The 17,412-nt window shown below is 40.5% G+C and overlaps 2 protein-coding genes across 5 annotated transcripts in view; both read right to left on the bottom strand.

Annotated features, from left to right (window-relative positions):
• ZNF25 (zinc finger protein 25) overlaps positions 1 to 17,412 on the bottom strand; it is a 418,016-nt gene that overhangs the window by 235,351 nt on the left and 165,253 nt on the right. The gene's annotated exons all lie outside the window — the stretch shown is intronic.
• Positions 5,547 to 17,412, bottom strand: part of BMS1 (BMS1 ribosome biogenesis factor) — a 44,908-nt gene continuing 33,042 nt past the window's right edge. For all 4 annotated transcript variants that reach the window (XM_081234507.1, XM_081234509.1, XM_081234508.1 and 1 more), the window contains exons 14-23: positions 15,657 to 15,730; positions 14,882 to 15,058; positions 11,765 to 11,953; positions 11,496 to 11,676; positions 11,243 to 11,301; positions 10,322 to 10,444; positions 9,403 to 9,550; positions 8,898 to 9,073; positions 6,620 to 6,781; positions 5,547 to 6,088 (exon numbers count right to left, since the gene is read on the bottom strand). In XM_081234507.1, the coding sequence (XP_081090633.1) occupies positions 5,858 to 6,088; positions 6,620 to 6,781; positions 8,898 to 9,073; positions 9,403 to 9,550; positions 10,322 to 10,444; positions 11,243 to 11,301; positions 11,496 to 11,676; positions 11,765 to 11,953; positions 14,882 to 15,058; positions 15,657 to 15,730 (1,520 nt within the window). In that variant the 3' untranslated portion in view covers positions 5,547 to 5,857. The remainder of the gene's footprint in view (positions 6,089 to 6,619; positions 6,782 to 8,897; positions 9,074 to 9,402; positions 9,551 to 10,321; positions 10,445 to 11,242; positions 11,302 to 11,495; positions 11,677 to 11,764; positions 11,954 to 14,881; positions 15,059 to 15,656; positions 15,731 to 17,412) is intronic.

The raw sequence follows: 17,412 nt of genomic DNA, 5'->3' as shown, positions 1-17,412 counted from the left end.
ACTATTCCTGTAACGTTGGAATGTTTACAAACTAAATATGTTCATATATTACTTCAAAATAAACTAAATGAAAAACAAATCAATAAAAGTAATTAAACCAATAATTAATAGCTTGATAATATTAATTTGAAGAGAAAAGTAATACTTTAATAATTACAAGTTAAATATTTTAAGCTAAAAATAAAAATTAAAAATTTAGAAAACAAATGGAAAGATTTTTTTTTTTTACAATAGGAGGATATTTAAAATAGAGGGTCATTTTTGTAATTAAATAGGTAGGAATGACTCACCCTGACAAGACACAAAACCTCAAAGCCATAAAGGAAAATACCAGATTTGATTGTTATGGACATTTAAAACCTCTATACAAAGAAAGGCATCATGGACTTGTCAAAAGACAAGTGTCAGGGCTTCCCTGGTGGCATAGTGGTTAAGAATCCGCCTGCCAATGCAGGGGACACGGGTTTGAGCCCTGGCCCGGGAAGATCCCACATGCTGTGGAGCAAATAAGTGTGTGCACCACAACTACTGAGCCTGCGCTCTAGAGCCCACGAGCCACAACTACTGAGCCCATGAGCCACAGCTACTGAGCCCGTGCGCCTAGACCCCATGCTCTGCAACAGGAGAAGCCACCACAATGAGAAGCCTGCACATCACAACAAAGACCCAACACAACCAAAAATAAATAAATAATATATATATGTGTATAAAAATCTTTAAAAAAACCCCAAAAGACAAGTGGCATATTAGGGAAAAAATATTTATAAGGTTTGTAAACAGCCACAGGGTTTACATCCAGAATATATAAGGAGCTTTTACAAAGTCACTAATGGCCAAGAACCCAACAGAAAAATGAGCAAAGGAGATGCACAAATTACAGAAGATATGAGAATGGGCGATAAACACTTGAAGAGATGCTAAAGCCCTCTAGTTATCTGATAAAAATGCAAATTTAAACAATAATGAAATATTTCTTGTACCCAGCAGACTGGCAAAAATTAAAAGCATTGAGCACATGCATCACTGGCAGGAATCAGAAATGGGAAAATTCTCAGTTACTTTACAAATATTTCCTCTTATCTGTTGATCTTTTCCTCCCCCTCTGGCACTCATATGAGATGAATGTGAACTCTTTCCCTTCTCACCTCCAGCCCTCCTTAACTCTCCATCTCGTTGGCCTCCTCCTTTTCCAGAAGAGCCCTGAACCTGATCCCCGTTCATTCATTTGTTCTTCTGCCCTTTAACCTTCCCATTGAGTTACCTCATTTCAGCACTTCCATTGTTCACACCCATTTAAGCTCAGCTGGTTCTTCTTCATAACTGCATCATCTAGCCTCATATTTCCAATATCCTCCTGAGGATATTTATCATGCACACGTAAATGCTTTTCCTGTCTTGTTTATCTGTTCCCTCTGGTGTTCAGTTTGTGTCTTTGTCTCTTGGAGTTTACTCTTCTCACGTGTCTCGTTTTTCCCTACAGCTGCTCACTTTCCCTGAGGAAGGTGAGCCACCTTAGCTGGTCACTTGGGAGGAGGAGCCGGCAGCCTTAGCCCCAGGCAGCACCTTCCAGGGATGGTTAGGAAAGGCGGGCAGGTTGCTCCTCAGGGCAGAGAGTAGGGTGAGATTACCTGGCTCAACCTCCCCTTTTTTGCTCATTCCCAGGGGGCTAGTCTGGGCCTCAGGGAACTTCCCTGTCTTCCAGCCTGGGTTCTGTCTTTGTCCAGGGGCTGTCAATCTGCATTGTAATTGACTATCCGCTCAGATGGGGAGGTGCCATGGGGCAGCCCGCTAACCTGCCGAGGTGGTGTGGCACTCACTCCAGGTAGGTTCCGGGCTACTCTGGCATTGCCTGGATGCCTGTGTCTGGCATAGGATCTCCTCCTCACAAGAGCAGTGTTGGGCAGGCAGAGACCCCAGGGTGCGGGTAGGAAAGAAGTTGTCCCAACCTGGCCCTGGGTAGCTGAGCAGCAGCTTCCAAACTGGAATGTGCCTCCCCTCCCCTCCCTCACCCCACTGGGCTCTGCCTCCACGGGATTTCTCATGGGTTTTCATCTTCATTCTGGGCTCTATCAATTAATTATCCCTCTTGTGGCATCTCCAAGGTTTGGATTCATAGACTAGAGCCAGCAGCCCATATTAATTAATCATCTTATTAGAAACAAGAAGCAAAATTTAAAAACAAAATCACAGCATCAGATGTTTTTTCACGGAAGAAGAAAACGGATGCACGCAGACATTGCCAGGGGGAGTATGAATTGTTACACCTTTCCCAAGGGACATTGTGACAATACGTTCCATACACTTGAAAGATTGACTGGGAATTCCATGACAAGATGGTGTACACTCACATGTCCCTGCTCCTTCCCTCTAAATATGACTAAATGTGCTGGAAATAATCTAAGAGACAATCGTAAAGGGAATCTGTAAGGTGGAAAGAGAAACTAACACAACCTTGTAAAGCAACTATACTCCAATAAAAATTAATAGATTAAAAAAAATTAATAAATAAATAAAAAATATATAAGGTGGAAAGAGGAAAGCAGACTGGCTGGGAAGCAGAGGACTTGAGGGATGACACTGTCCTGAACTCCTGGGTTTTCTTTTTATCTCCCATTGTCTTAGTCCATTTGGGCTCCTAGACCAAAAACACCATTCAGCTGGGTGGCTTAAACAACCAAAGTTTCTCTCTTACAGTTCTGGAGGCTGAGAAGTCCAAGATCAAGGCACTGGCAGAAGGGGAGGGGAAAGGAGAGACTAGGCAAAGAGTTCTTAGACTTGACACCAAAAGTACAATCCATAAAAGAAAAAGTTGATAAATTGGACCACACTCCATCAAAATTAAAATTGTTTTTGCTCTGCAAAAGATCCTAAGATGATGAAAAGAGAAATTACAGATGGGATAAAATACTTGCAAATCACATACCTAACAAAGAACTTATGTCTAGAATTTATAAAGAACTCTCAGAAGTCAACATTAAACAAAATTGAAAATGTACAGAAGATTTGAACATATACTTGGCCAAAGAGGCTATACAGATGGCATATAAGCACATGAAAGGATGGCCAACCTAATTCGTCATTAAGGAAGTTCAAACTAGAACCACAATGAATTATGACTACACACCTATTAGAATGGCTTTAAAAAAGCAATTAACACTAAATGTTTGCAAGGATGCAGAGAGCTAGAGCATTCATACATTGCTAGTGAGAATGTAAAATGGTACAGCCACTCTGGAAAATTGTTTGGAAGTTCCTTTATTTTCTTTTTAATTTTTGGCCACACTGCACAACATGAGGGATCTTAGTTCCCTGACCAGGGATCAAACCTGTGCCCCTGGCAACGGAGGCAGTCTTAACCACTGGACCGCCAGGGAAGTCCCTGGAAGTACCTTTTAAATTAAAAAATGGACTTACCATTTGACTCAGAAAATGCAATCTTGGGCGTTTTTACAGAAGAAATGGAAACATTTTTACACAGAATCTTATACATGTATATTCATTCATAGCAGCTTTGTTTGTAATAGCCAAAAACTGGAAACTACTCAAATGTCCTTCAATGGTGAATGCTGAACAAACTGCAGAACATAATAGACATTATGGAATACTATCTAGCATTAAACAGGAAGAGACTATTAATACTAGCAACAACTTGGATGAACTCAAGGAAATTATGCTTGGTGAAATAAGCCAAGGACACAGGGCTTCCCTGGTGGCACAGTGGTTGAGAGTCCGCCTGCTGATGCAGGGGACACGGGTTCGTGCCCCAGTCCAGGAAGATCCCACATGCCACGGAGTGGCTGGGCCCATGACCCATGGCCGCTGAGCCTGCACGTCAGGAGCCTGTGCTCCGCAATGGGAGAGGCCACAGCAGTGAGAGGCCCGCATACCGCTAAAAAAAAAAAAAAAAAAAAAATGATCCAAATAAAAAGTAGGCAAAAGACTTGAACATAAACTTCACCAAAGAGGACACAGTATATGAAAGGCAAGTAAACATATGAAAAGATGCTCAATATTATTGGTGATTAGGGAAATGCAAATTAAAACCACAGTGAGATGGAATGCAAAATGGTACAGCCCCTCCAGAAGACAGTCTGACAGTTCTTTTAAACCATATGACCCAGAAGTGCTACTCCTGGGTATTTCTACCCTGGAGTAATGAAAACTTATGTTCACACAGAAACCTCTCCACAGATATTTACAGCAGCCACATTCATAACTGCCCCAAACTAGAAACCACCACAATGCTCTTCCACTGGAGAATGGATAACCAACTGTGGCCTGTCTGTACAGCTGGTAACTATTTAGTAATCAAAAGGAACACACCATTGATACCCAGGACAATTGGGATGAATCTCAAAGATATGATGCCAATTTCAAAAGATTACATACCATATTGTTCCACTTACATGATATTCTTGAAATGACAAAGCTGTAGTGATGAAAAGCACATCAGTTTTTTTGGTAGTGGGGAGTGGGGAAGTGGGGAAGGCTTGGGCTGCATAGCATGAGGAAGTGCTTTGGAGAGATGGGACTGTTTGGTATCTTGGTAGTGGTGTTGATTACATGAATATATAGGTATGTTTTAAAACCTATATAAGTGTTCAAATTCACAGACCTATACAACTCTTTAAAATGGGACCAGAAGGAGAAACAAAAAATTTAAAAATCTGTTCTGTACCAGTCACTTTGCATTTTGTCTCATTAAATCCTCACAGACTGCAAGATTCGTTTATCATCCCCATATTACAGATAAGAAACTTGAAACTCCAAGATACTCAGGAACTTACCCAGAGTCACACCATGAAGAGTGGCAGAGGCTGGAGCCCTACCCAGACCCTCCCTGCACCTAGCACTGGGATGGTCAAGTCTGCGTGTAGTAGTCTAAGACACTGGGAAAGACAGGCTGCCCTCTTTGTTCATGTCAGTTACGTGTCTGGCTTCTGTGCACAGCCTTGCTAAGCTGGACGTGCTCAGTTTTTAGTCAAATGGACATCTAAGCAGGATCATTTGGGCTTCTTGGGCGCTGGCCTGCATATGCGGGTTGGACTTGGTGATGTTCTTTGAGGTATGTGAAGATACTGAACTAATGGAGAGAACGCTGGACTGAGACCTGACTGCTTCATCTTGATCCCTTCCTACTCCTAGATGATTCTACCCACTCCGAGCTAGGTGTTGATGTCTCTCAGGCATGCATTTTAGACCCAGAGGGTATATCAACATGAACTTCAGAGAGAATGCCTAACTACCTCCACAGATGTCATCCCTAGTCTAAAAGCATTAAAACAGTATTTACTGTTAACTAGCTACTATACTAACTTGAAAAACATGTGAAATAATATGTAAAACATCCATTAGGGTCAATAATCAAAGAATATAACATATGACAGACAAAAAAATAAAAATAACTATATATCCCTTCTCTAAAATTTTACCTTAATGCTGAGGATTCAAGTTAATATTTTCTCCCTTCTGGAAGACTCATCATGAAGGTGGTAGAGTAAGCAATTATCAAGCATTTATCCCTAATGAAAACTACTAAGCCAAAATTAACAAGAAAATATTTTAATGATACTTTTGTAGCACAAAATTAAACTGAGACAGGTAAGAGGAATGTGAGGGAATCTAGAAAACCATGAACTATATCGCTTTATTTTGACATAACCCAGATGTTGAGAACGAACAGGTGTCCTATCAGCAGTCTCCATTTCTCCTCTCAAAGGCACAGTCTAGGCAATATATCCAACAAAGAGGTTGTGCTTAGGCTCCAGTCCCCTGACTTGTTATTTAAAAGTACTACAATATATGAAACCATTCGTCACTGCAGATTCAAATGACTGTCTGTCTGTCTATCTGGAGATCACTTCAATTGCCCCTCAGGCCCCTTCAGGCTGGACTTCTGATTTCTTCTTTCTTTCTGACCCTGAATTCGGTAGAGCTTCTTCCTGAGGTCCTTCTGTCGCTTCAGTTTCTCTTCTTCCTCCTTCTGCTTCACTTTGAAGTGTTCTTTGTTGTGTAGATGCCGTTGCTCCTTGGCTTTCTTCACCTTCTCACTGTGCACAGTGCTCAGAGCATCCAGCAGCGCAAGGATCTGACAAGGGCAAAACCCAGTGAGATCAGAATATTCTTACAGCTACAGCACGCTTTCCTTCTAAGTCTCAGGAGGCCTAAACACCACGGCTGATGGCATCAAAGTTACAATCAATTCATGATCCAAATGAATATTAACCTAGTGAAAATTTATCCTGAACTAGGCAATTATAATTTGCATGGAAATATAAGTAGGAGCATATTTACTTAGCAAAATACTTAAATAATGGCCTTGACCACAAAACCACCTTTGTTAAATCACTCTGTGGATACTCTGTACAACTAAGAGTGAGTTACCAGCTGTGTGCCTATTATTCCCCATTAAAATGCATAAGGCAGAGCATGACTAAACAAAAGAAGCGAAATGGACTCCGGCCTTTGTTCTAACTTCCAGATCTAGTGCCTTGAATAAGTCTGGCCCTTATCCTTTCCTAATGAAAAGTGAGAATGTAGTAAAAATGCCAAGTGTGTTACTGAAAGCATTATTTTCACATCTAAATGCAACATGCTGGAAGCCGTCCATCAACAGTACCTTCCTTTCATGAGGCTCCCGTATGACAGCTGGTCTCAGTCTGTCCTTCGGAATCTTGCCTGCCTTTGCTTGGGTCTTGGGCTTGCTCTTAAATGGCAGGGCCTTCTGCAAGGCTTTTGGAATGTGCAGTGAATTAAAATGTTTCTTCTGCCTCACAACTGGCTGAAAAAGAAAACAAAGACTGTGACATATTTATATTATGATCTATGTGCATTTAAAACTTGCATAAAATCTTCTCAATGGGTTGATTTTTCCACAAGATCAGTAACACCACAGTTTGCTGACCATCAGAAATGAGGACTCAATCATCCATCAAATATATATTGCCTCAATGGGCATGCACAGCTGCAGGCAAAACAAAGGAATATATAGAATATACATATTTACAATTCTTCCAAGAAATCAACTGTGCCCATATCTACAGTATGGATGATAGGATCTCAACAGAGCAGATGAAAAGATCCAAAGTTTCTGTTAATGGAAAACTCTGGCCTTATCTTTGGGGCACTGAGATGGTTTTTTCTAGTCTAACAAGAATAACTAGCTTTTCATCTTGACTATAAACCTCTCTGGATTTAAGGACATAGATCTTCCCCAATGAGCAGCTGAAATGCCCCCATCCCTGATTCTCATTAAGAAGTTTAACTTTATTCTGTTTCTAATAGAAGGCTGGTTGAGAAAAGTGACATTTAAATGACAAATGAAGGCAAAACTCCTTCTACATTCAGTTTTCAAGCTAACCAAATTCTATGCTTAAATTGAGATGACCAAAATTCTTAACTGCCTCAGTAGTTAATAAGTTGAAAGCTTTGCCCTAGACCTTTACCAAGGTCGACAACTATATAGAGAATATGTCTGCTGTATCTTTATAAATTTACTTGTTAAATGTTAGGTGTTAAAGACATCACCTAAGTGATGTTAAATATTATTGTAGGTGATGTTAAAGACATCATCTACAATAATATTCAATATTCTCTGTTTAGGAAACAAAAATATTTTAGAATGAAAGAAATCAGAGAAATCTCCTTCTCAAAAACAAGTAAGCACCACAGACTGGACAACAGGTACTATGTCCTGAAGTATATTTTAAGAGAAATTCATGGCAATGTGATTCAAATTTTATTAACTATTTTACAGAAAAACTAATGTCTGGAAAACTTCTGTTTCTAGCAGAAATGCAGACTGACACCCTGAATTACCCTCTTATTACAAAACAATTAAATATCCTGCATTCACACAAACAAATCTTTTCAAATGCATTGTTAACCTGTGAACAAAATAATGGACGTTCTCAGAGACAAAAACTTGAATGAAAATGGGAATCCAGACAGGCACTGAGAACTTAATACTGATGAGGCCAACTACTGGAAAGGATGTGGAATAACTAGAACTCTGATAAGCTGTTCAAGTCTAACCTGGTATTTCAGTATACTACAGGGCTCACACGCTGATGTTGAACACATGTACCCTGTAACCTGGCAATCCCACCCATGGGGATCTATGCAACGGAACTGTGTGCATATGCACACCAAACAAGTTGCATATACGTGTTCAGGGCAGCATTTATAATAGCCAAAAATTGGAAACACTGTCCATCAATGAATAAAACCAACATTCTCATACAATGAAATTCTACTCAACAATAAAAACAAAAAAATGTCTGCTATATACAAGAACATGGATGAATCTCATAATACTGAAGGAAAGAAACCAGGCAAAACAGTACACGGTATATTTTATAAAACTCAAAAAAAGGCAGAAGGAATTTCCATGTCAGGAGTTGGGATAGCGGCTATCTCTGAGATGGAGGTGGGTTAGTGACTGGGAGAGGTATTGTGCTGGTAATTCCAATGCTTGATCCAGGCGACGGCAACTTAGATATGCTAAAATTCAATGAGCTGTATACACTTATTATTTGTGTACTTTTCTGTGTGTATGTTAACACTTCAATAAAAAGTTTATTAAAACTCTCAAAAAGCACCCCCCCTTGCTTCAATAAGAATCAGTACATTAATGTTTTTCAAATTAATACATGTATATATACAAAAAAAAAAGTTCAAAAGAGGTATATACAGTGAAAAGTTTGTCTCCTTTCCAATCCACAGAAAACCACTATTACCACTTGTCCTGTGTTCCTTCCAAAATAGTCTATGAATATACAACATGTTCATTCAAATTTCATGTTAGACTTTCTACTTGAAAATTCAAACCACAAAAAAAACATTACATATGAAGCTTCTGGGTGACACCCATCTACACAGCACAAGGGTGATTGTACCTTATACAGAGAATCCTTGCTGGCCTTTAGTTTGATGCCATGGGAGAGCCGGAGTTGACCAGTTGTCCGCATTCCTGACCAGGTGTCTTTCTCACCAGCTGGTTTCAACAAAGATGTTACTGGGTTATAGAAGGCTGGAACAGAGACAGGATACCAAGTTCTCATGAAGACAATGTCTGGAAAGAGAGGAAATTTACATTAACATTTTCAAAAGAAGATTCATATCCATCTCGGTAAACAAAAGAACAAAATATTCACTCCAAACTTCTCTAGCTGGTTGCACAGTATTTGAAGAGAGACTTCACCAAGTGAACTACTTTTGAATAACACAAAGCTTTTACTGGGTGTGGCTGGGCGCGCTACACAAGATGCTCCAACTGGGGAGAGCTACAGCTGACTCCTGTTTCTAAAGACCTAAACTACCACCTATAGTTCACACTGGCTAGAAATCAATAGTGAATGGTGCGTAACATGCTGTTAAGAACATACCACAAAGGATATTTACCGCTCATCAGCAGTTTATCCTCAAAGGTGGCCCGGAAAACTCCTTCTGGAGCCCGGAGTGCCTTCTTGATCTGTCCCCTTATTCCACTGACAGTTCGAATCACAGCACCTTCAAATTTGGCCACTTCCAAAGCAGAATTAAACATTCCCTACAGGTATATATACACATATGTATATTAAAAAAATACATACACACAAAGTCAGATATTTTACTTCTTAGTTCATAAACATATCGTTGGTTAAAAAACAAAAAATAATTCATTGAAAGGTGATAAAAAAATCAACTATATTTTTCCCCCTAAAGGTGGAATTACTAGGTCAAAAGGAATACAACTCTATCTTCCCTGAAATAACACTAATTAAGACTCTATTGTGGGCTCATTAACATGTTCACCACTGTTATCTTTGTAGAAGAGAAGAGCAAAAAGATATTTATTGGTCTGAACTGGCCTAGATGGATGGCCTTTGCTGTCATCTCACAGGGCTTGACTACAGTTCATATCCTATTACTTAGGTGCACACACTCAGAAAATAAAGAGACAGCAAGATAAATGCTGATGGTAGTATTACCTTATATTATAAGAACACTTTATGATCATCTTAACTCTGTGTTTTTAATGGAAACACCCTCTACTGATGAAATTTTCAATAAATGTTTCTCAAACTACCCTCCCATGTTATATTGCTCCGTGTTAAATATGCTCAGAAGTCTAAAGAAGTAAACTAAGTATAAAGAATATAAAATATAAAGAAGTAAACTAAAAATATCAAAGACCAAGTTTACAAAAGATTTCAAATACTTTTCTGAAAACATTAGAACTATATCTTAAATCTATATTAGAATATTTCATTCCTCCTTTAACAATATACACATTTATAAGCATATGAATATACAGATATATAGATATATATATATATACCTTAATGAATGAAGTGTTCTTGAAAATTTTATATGGAAAACCAGTTAGCTTTAATTTCTTCACAATTTTTATAGATTTATCCAGATCAAGGACAACTCCTGTGGCAGCTATCCGGAAATCAGCCTAAAAAGGAATCCCCAAAATGTGAATACAGGAATAATGTCAGCAAGAGAAGAACTACATTTCTCTGTAAGACAACAAATTAGCAAAGTGCAATTCACTTACAATCACCTAAGAAAAAGTAAGAAAGAATATATGAACATGCAAAACAGTATTTTAACAAAAGATATCTGAAACTATAATACATGTATGCCAAAATTAATGATGATATCTTGAGCATTTTCCTGAGGGTGATTTCATAGTAACACATAGTTTCACAACGATGAATGAATGAAAGGGAATATGAAAATTTGGCTACAATGTTTGAGAAATTAAATTTTGGACATTCAGGATGGATTCCATTTGCCCATTATTCTGTTTTCTTTTCTGTTAAATAAGGCCAATAAAACCTGCTCTGATTGGTCAAATGAAGACTGTGTGAACATACCTTGCTAAACCAGATTACTAGGGGGTAGTCTTATGTCTAGCTGGTATCCAATGTATGTCATAACCTAGTTGAGTGGTTAGCTCATGGTGAGCACTGCTTAAATATTTTTAGAAAAATATTAAAAAGCATAAAATATAAAAGCATAAAAGCATAAACATGTAAAATGTCATCAGTACCATTACAATTCTTCTATTTCCCTCTTCTCTACTCCCCCACCTTACTTAAAAAGATGCAGGAAAATTAAAAGCAAAGAGAAGTTTACTATAAATACTTAAAATGAATAATTTTCAACTTAAAGTTTCAGGTACATATTCCATAATCAAGACATTATTTCTCAAACACAATCTATAAAATAAACCATCAAAGATAGTTACCATTATGCCACTGACAGACTGTATTGCCAAGAACCCAGTACCCTGCGGAGTGATAGGACCTTAAAGGAAACAGGAAAAAAAAAAAAATACAGTGAACCACACATTCTGGATTTTGCTTTATATATATACTCCTCCAAAAAGAGGAAAATCTTATGAATTGGGATTTCATGAAAGGAAAAAAGCAAAACTATAATGATAAAGCCTAAAAGATTTAAATTAACCTACAAGCAAGTTTATTCTAATCCCTTTTTACCCCAAAAGGTTGCTCCACAATGCATGTGCTGTGGGGTGTATTTCAGAAGCCTTTGTCTTCCATTGTGGTCTTCAATATAATAAAGTGGGATGGTCTGAAACCTCCTCCACCCTACAGAAAAAATGACTGGATCTCGGGACTTGAGGATTTTCTTATACCAACGATGTTTCTTCAGACGCATCTGAAAGGAGAAGAGATTTCAGTAAGATTACTGGTATAAGTATGACCACAGAACCTCAATCATTAAGCATACAGTGAAGGGTACCTACCTGTACATATCCAACATTGCCCTCACTATTGCCCAAACCACCCAAAATAACTGGGTAATGTGGGTCAAAGTTAAGCACGAATTCACAGGGGACGTTTTCTATCTCAATTCGGACATACATCCCAGGTCGAAAACCCTCATACTGAACTCTGGCTTCATCATCTTGATCTTCGAATTCTGCCCGGTTAAGCTACACATGAGAGGGGAAAAATAAAACAATTAAAAACCCATAATCCTGTTACTTTTAATAAATGTAAGATTAACATTTTAAAAAAAGAGCAATTTCTAAATAAAGGAACCATGTACAGAATTATTTAGGCTTTATCCTAATTATCCTAATTAAAAATAATATGCTTTATCTTTGTTCAGGATATGCCCCAACTGTTTTCTTCTCTGTTGCTCCAAGCTATACTATAGTAAATACAAACAACTCTGAAAGCAGCCCTTGATATTGGTCGACACTCTGAACTTCCCCATCCACACTTTCTTTTCTTATTCTCCCAATTATTTCACACTTTTTCTCTTTTCATCAAACACCCAGTTATCTCCTCCCTCATCCTCACTCTCAGCTGCTGACTGTTTCTTAATTCACTCAAAATTAAAGCAACCTAAAAGAACTTCCACAGTCAGCCCCTCTACCAGGGTTTACACCCATATTCAGCCTTTTATTACAGCTCTGCACTGTTCAATATAGTAGCTAGCCACACACGGCTATTTAAGTTGAAATTAAATACAATTTTTAAATTGTCATTTAATCACATTAACTGTATTTCAAGTGGTCAGTATCAACATGTGGCTAGGTCGCTACAATATAAAACAGTAAGATATACATTTCCTTAATCACAGGACGCTCTACTAGGCAGCTGTTAGAGATTATCCATGCCTCTATTTAATGCCAACCTTTACTTGCACCCTAGATCATCCACTCTTGTTGGACTTTATTCCAACAAATCTTTCCTGTTATTTCTCTCATCTTAAAACCTTTTGACTCCACTTCCTCTCACTATTGCCCCATTTCTCTGCTTATCTTTGAAGCAAAATGCCACAGAAGTTTTCTAAAGTCTGGTTCCAGTTACGCTGCTCATATTCTCATAAATCCCCTAAAATTGGACTTGAACCAATATTCCATTGAAATGCTTGCCAAAGTCACTAAAGGCCTCCATGTTCTTAATCCAGTGGTCAATTGTCTTCACTGTAGTTAACATCAGCAGGATTTGAAACAATTTATCACTTCCTTCTACAGTGGTTTCCAGCATACTTCATGTCCTCTTACATTTCTTCTATCTCCTGAGAGCTGCGCAGTATCCACTGCTGCTTCCTTGTCTGTGCCCAGTCTCTTGAGGTACCCAGTCCTGGTCTTCTCCTCTCCTGACTCCATGCCTACTCCCCAGGTCATTCCACCTATCTCATAGTTTTAAAAAGCACCAGATCCTGAGTACATCACATTTAAGTCCCTGGCCTCAACAGCTCTCCAGAACTGACCACCTGACACTCCTCTTGTCTGAAAGGTATCTCAAACCTAACAGATCCAAACTTCATCTTCCCAGGCAGACTGACATCAATGAAAGGCTTTCCTATCCTACTGATGACAACCCAATCCCTCCAGTAAGTCATCCTTATCTCCCCTCTCACACATCTCACGTTCAATCCACCAGGAAATCCTATTGAACTACCTTTCAAAAAAAGTACAGCCAGAATTTGCCTCTTTCTTTCCTCTCATCACTGCAAGCCCCCACCCCCTCCCCAGTGTAAGTCATGTTAATCTTACTGAACTTGTGCCAGGGTAATCCTTTCAAGGGGTAAGCAGATCATGCATGTCTCCTCTACTCAAAACCCCCAATGGACCCCCATTTCATTCAGAGTAAAAAATTCGAAGTTCTTTACAATGAGCCACAAGGTTTTAGGTGATTTTATTTTATTATTATTATTTTTGGGTTGCATTGGGTCTTCGTTGCTGTGCACACACGGGCTTTCTCTAGTTGTGGCGAGCGGGGGCTACTCTTCATTACAGTGCGTGGGCTTCTCATTGCAGTGGCTTCTCTTGTTGCAGAGCATGGGCTCTAGGCACGCAGGCTTCAGTAGTTGTGGCTCGTGGGCTATAGAGCACAGGCTCAGTAGTTGTGGTACACGGGCTTAGTTGCTCTGCAGCATGTGGGATCTTCCCGGATCAGGGATCAAACCCGTGTCCCCTGCACCAGCAGGTGGATTCTTAACCACTGTGCCACCAGAGAAGCCCCTAGGTGATTTTAAATTATAAATGGCCTAAAGCAAAGACTTCAGAACCAGACTTACATTTCCTAGTCAGTACACACTTTGAATCACTATGTTAATGACTAACCAGGACATACTTCTTTGACTAGATGAAGACCTAGGTTGAGCAAACCCTGTCAGCTGCATTTTCACAAATCATATACTTAATCTGCAGAAGACATATTAAGGTATGCTCCCGTTTACAGGGATTCTTGGTGGCCCCACTTTTCAAAGCACATCTCAAAAACTTGGCATCAACTGTACACATCTTTGTGTCTCCTTCAGAGTCAGTTCATCAACTCAAACAGCTTGCTCAGCATCCCCGGACAGCAGGGCCACACTATCTCCCTTTCAGCATTCCACAGGCTCCCTTTATCTTTGCATCTGACCTTACATTCGAAGTATCCTCTGAACTCTGACCAAGGTGGGTTTTCAGAAAACCATCCCCAGAGAGCACTGGTATATGCATAAGCCACACAGGCCAAGAATCACGTACACATTCAAATTATTCAATTATGGTTCCAGGGAGTAGTAATCAGAATACTAAGGCAAAGCTTGCATGTAAATAAACACACTGTCTCAAATCACTACTCTGTAAGATCCTCAAAAATGGTGGCCGTGTCTCAGACATTTCTGCCTCCGCAACATTTAATGCTTGGTACAAAATAGACATTGGTATTTTTCTGGTGAATGTCTGACTGAAGAAACAATTAGGTAACTGCATGAATAAACACACCTATTTGCATCTTGACCTAGAAGCCCAAACAGGAGTCCCAGAAGCAGGCAGGGAGCAAAGACCTACAAAGTTACCTAGTCACAGCACTATTACAGCTCTGAAATGAGGCTGATAGGAACTGAGTTTTCTCACCTGTGCTTGTTTCTGCATTTCTCCTTTAAGATCATCAAAGTATGTGTTTTCTCCTTCATCATATTCTGCATCAAACATCTCTTTCAATTTTCTCTTTTTATCCAAATGCTTTTTCTTGGCACTTTCCTCTGCATTGGGGTCAATTTCTTCTTTAACTTCTTCCTCCACATCTTCAACCTTAAATTTCCAGAAGAGAAAATTTTGTAAAAATTTGTGGAGACCTCTTCTTTAAACATTAAGGCAGATTTTAAAAGTTCTATTTGAGCTGCGAAAATCTTAGTTATGATCATCATGAAAACAAAATAAAACAGCCTTTGTCTCTAAATAACATGTACTGCAACAAGAGACACTTAGACATCTGCATTACAATTAGCCGCCATTCCTTAATATGGCTGGGAATGCCAAACATGAATAAAAATAATAGCAACTGTTCCCAACCCAGATGTTCCCAGATACTGTTCTAAAGAAATATTAGGGAGAACAGGGAATTATTTTTTTTTAAAACGGCACTTAAAATTAAGTGGAGGAGAATGATGGCAAGACAGTGACCCAGGAGCTAAAACTTTCAATGATTGAAGAATCATAACAAGAAGAAGAGGTAATAGGTATCACTCAAGAAAATTAACAATAACAAATAAACCAACAACTTTTGGTCCGTTCCCACCCTCTTCACTTTTAGGAAGGAATCCATCCATCTCATATGGGGCCTCTTGCAGAACATACTGACCACAGATCAAGAACCAGTGGCTGATGGCTGGCCATGGCCAAGTCATACCTGAGTATCCGAGCCTGATTTTCCCTTGTGCACGTCCCCTGTTTCCAGGTCTTCAAAGTCACCATAGAGCTCCTCTGGGAAAAGAACATCCAAATGACTCCCCTGTAAGTAGGGCCTGCATGTGACACTCTAGCACCACCCAGCACCAGTGGACTATGTGCCCGGCATCTCAAACTTCATTTTTACTGTGCTTATTGCTACACACCCCTAAAGAATCCCGCACTTACACAGCCTTCTTTTTCTTGTTAAATTTTGTCAGTATTTCATCACCTGTTTAGGTTAAGTAAATGGGCCCAATCCACTTTTCCATATTCCACTTCAAAATGCCACTTAGCCACAAGCTATTTTTCCAGGATAGGTGATGAACATTCTGTAGCAGAGATGCATACAGAGGTGGCATGTGTGGCCCTGCATGTCAGTCCCCAAACCAACAGTTCAAGGAGTGACTTGAAAAGTCATGGCATGATAACAGCACATATGAAAAAGAGTCTCAACAATAAGATCAACACAGCACAACCATGTGACATACCTAGGGAAGATCTGAGATTACATAAAATACAGCATTTAGAGTAACAGTAGTATCCAAAACAATGTCAAGCCCATAAGAAGAGCTCATTTATTTGTTTTTGGAGCTCTAAGTTTAGTTATGGATCCTACCCTTAAAAGAAACAGGCAAGTTAAAACTCTGGGAGGCAACATTTAGAAAGGTATCAAAACATTTTCATACAAGAAAGAGCCAAAGGACACATAAAAGATGGGAAGATTTCATTTGTAATAAAAAACAAAAAAAGATAAAGTACTTAGGAATAATCCTAACAAGAAATGTACTAGAACTTTAGTTTAAAAAATTTTTAAGTTTTAATATGCTTTTTAAAGGACACATGGAGACACAACTAGGGTGCCAGTGGGACACTGGTGGGGGCCCTCGACACCCAAGGTGACGGGAGGAACCCCCAAGCGACTGGGTAGGACATGGGGGAGTGAGGGGGGAGGAGAAGTGGAGGTCGGACAGGAATGGCACCCCTGAGGGGTGGCTGCGATGGGGGAGGGGTTCCCATGCCTAGAGGGACCCTCAGGGGCTCGGAGGATCAGGCATTTCCCCTGTCCAATTGGGCCCCGGGAGGACTGTGGGGCTCCTGGGCCAGGTCCTCCTCCCTCCAAGGCCCCCCCCAGTCCGTGTTGATCTCAGGGGCATAGGAGGGAGGTGCGGGGAGGAGAGGTGGGATGTTGGGGCCCTCCAAGACCAGAGGATCAGGGGAGGTGCCGTGGGCGTTTCCCCCACCCACTCGGCCCTGGGAAGTCTGCTGGGCTCTCAGCCTAGTCATCCGTGCTCGTTCTCCAGGGTCCCCTCTGGCCTCATGGGTCCTAGGGGTGTGGGAGGGAGGGAGGAGGGGGTAAGAGGAAAAGAGGCAGACAGTGGTGGGGGGAACCCTCTAAGACCAGGTCAGAGGAGGTGCCACTGGCATTTCCCCAGCCCACTCGGGCCAGGAGGCCTGCTGGGCTTCCAGGCTGGGTCCCCAGACCTCTGAGGCCCCCTCCGGGCTGCATTGGTCCTAGGGGCGTAGGAGGGAGGGAGGAGGGGGAAAGAGGGGAAGAGGAGGACAGACGGACAGGGGGGACCCTCTGGGGCCGGGGGATCAGGGGAAGCACCATGGGCATTTCCCCCGCCCACTCGGCTCCAGGAAGCCTGCTGGGGTCTGGTCCCCTGCCTTCCGGAGCCCTCTCCTGCTGCGTGGGTCCTAGGGGCATGGGGAGG

Source organism: Mesoplodon bidens, assembly GCF_964165515.1.
Source record: "Mesoplodon bidens genome assembly, chromosome: 1".
Taxonomy (NCBI): Eukaryota; Metazoa; Chordata; class Mammalia; order Artiodactyla; family Ziphiidae; genus Mesoplodon; species Mesoplodon bidens.
This window is presented reverse-complemented; position numbering and strand designations above follow the sequence as displayed.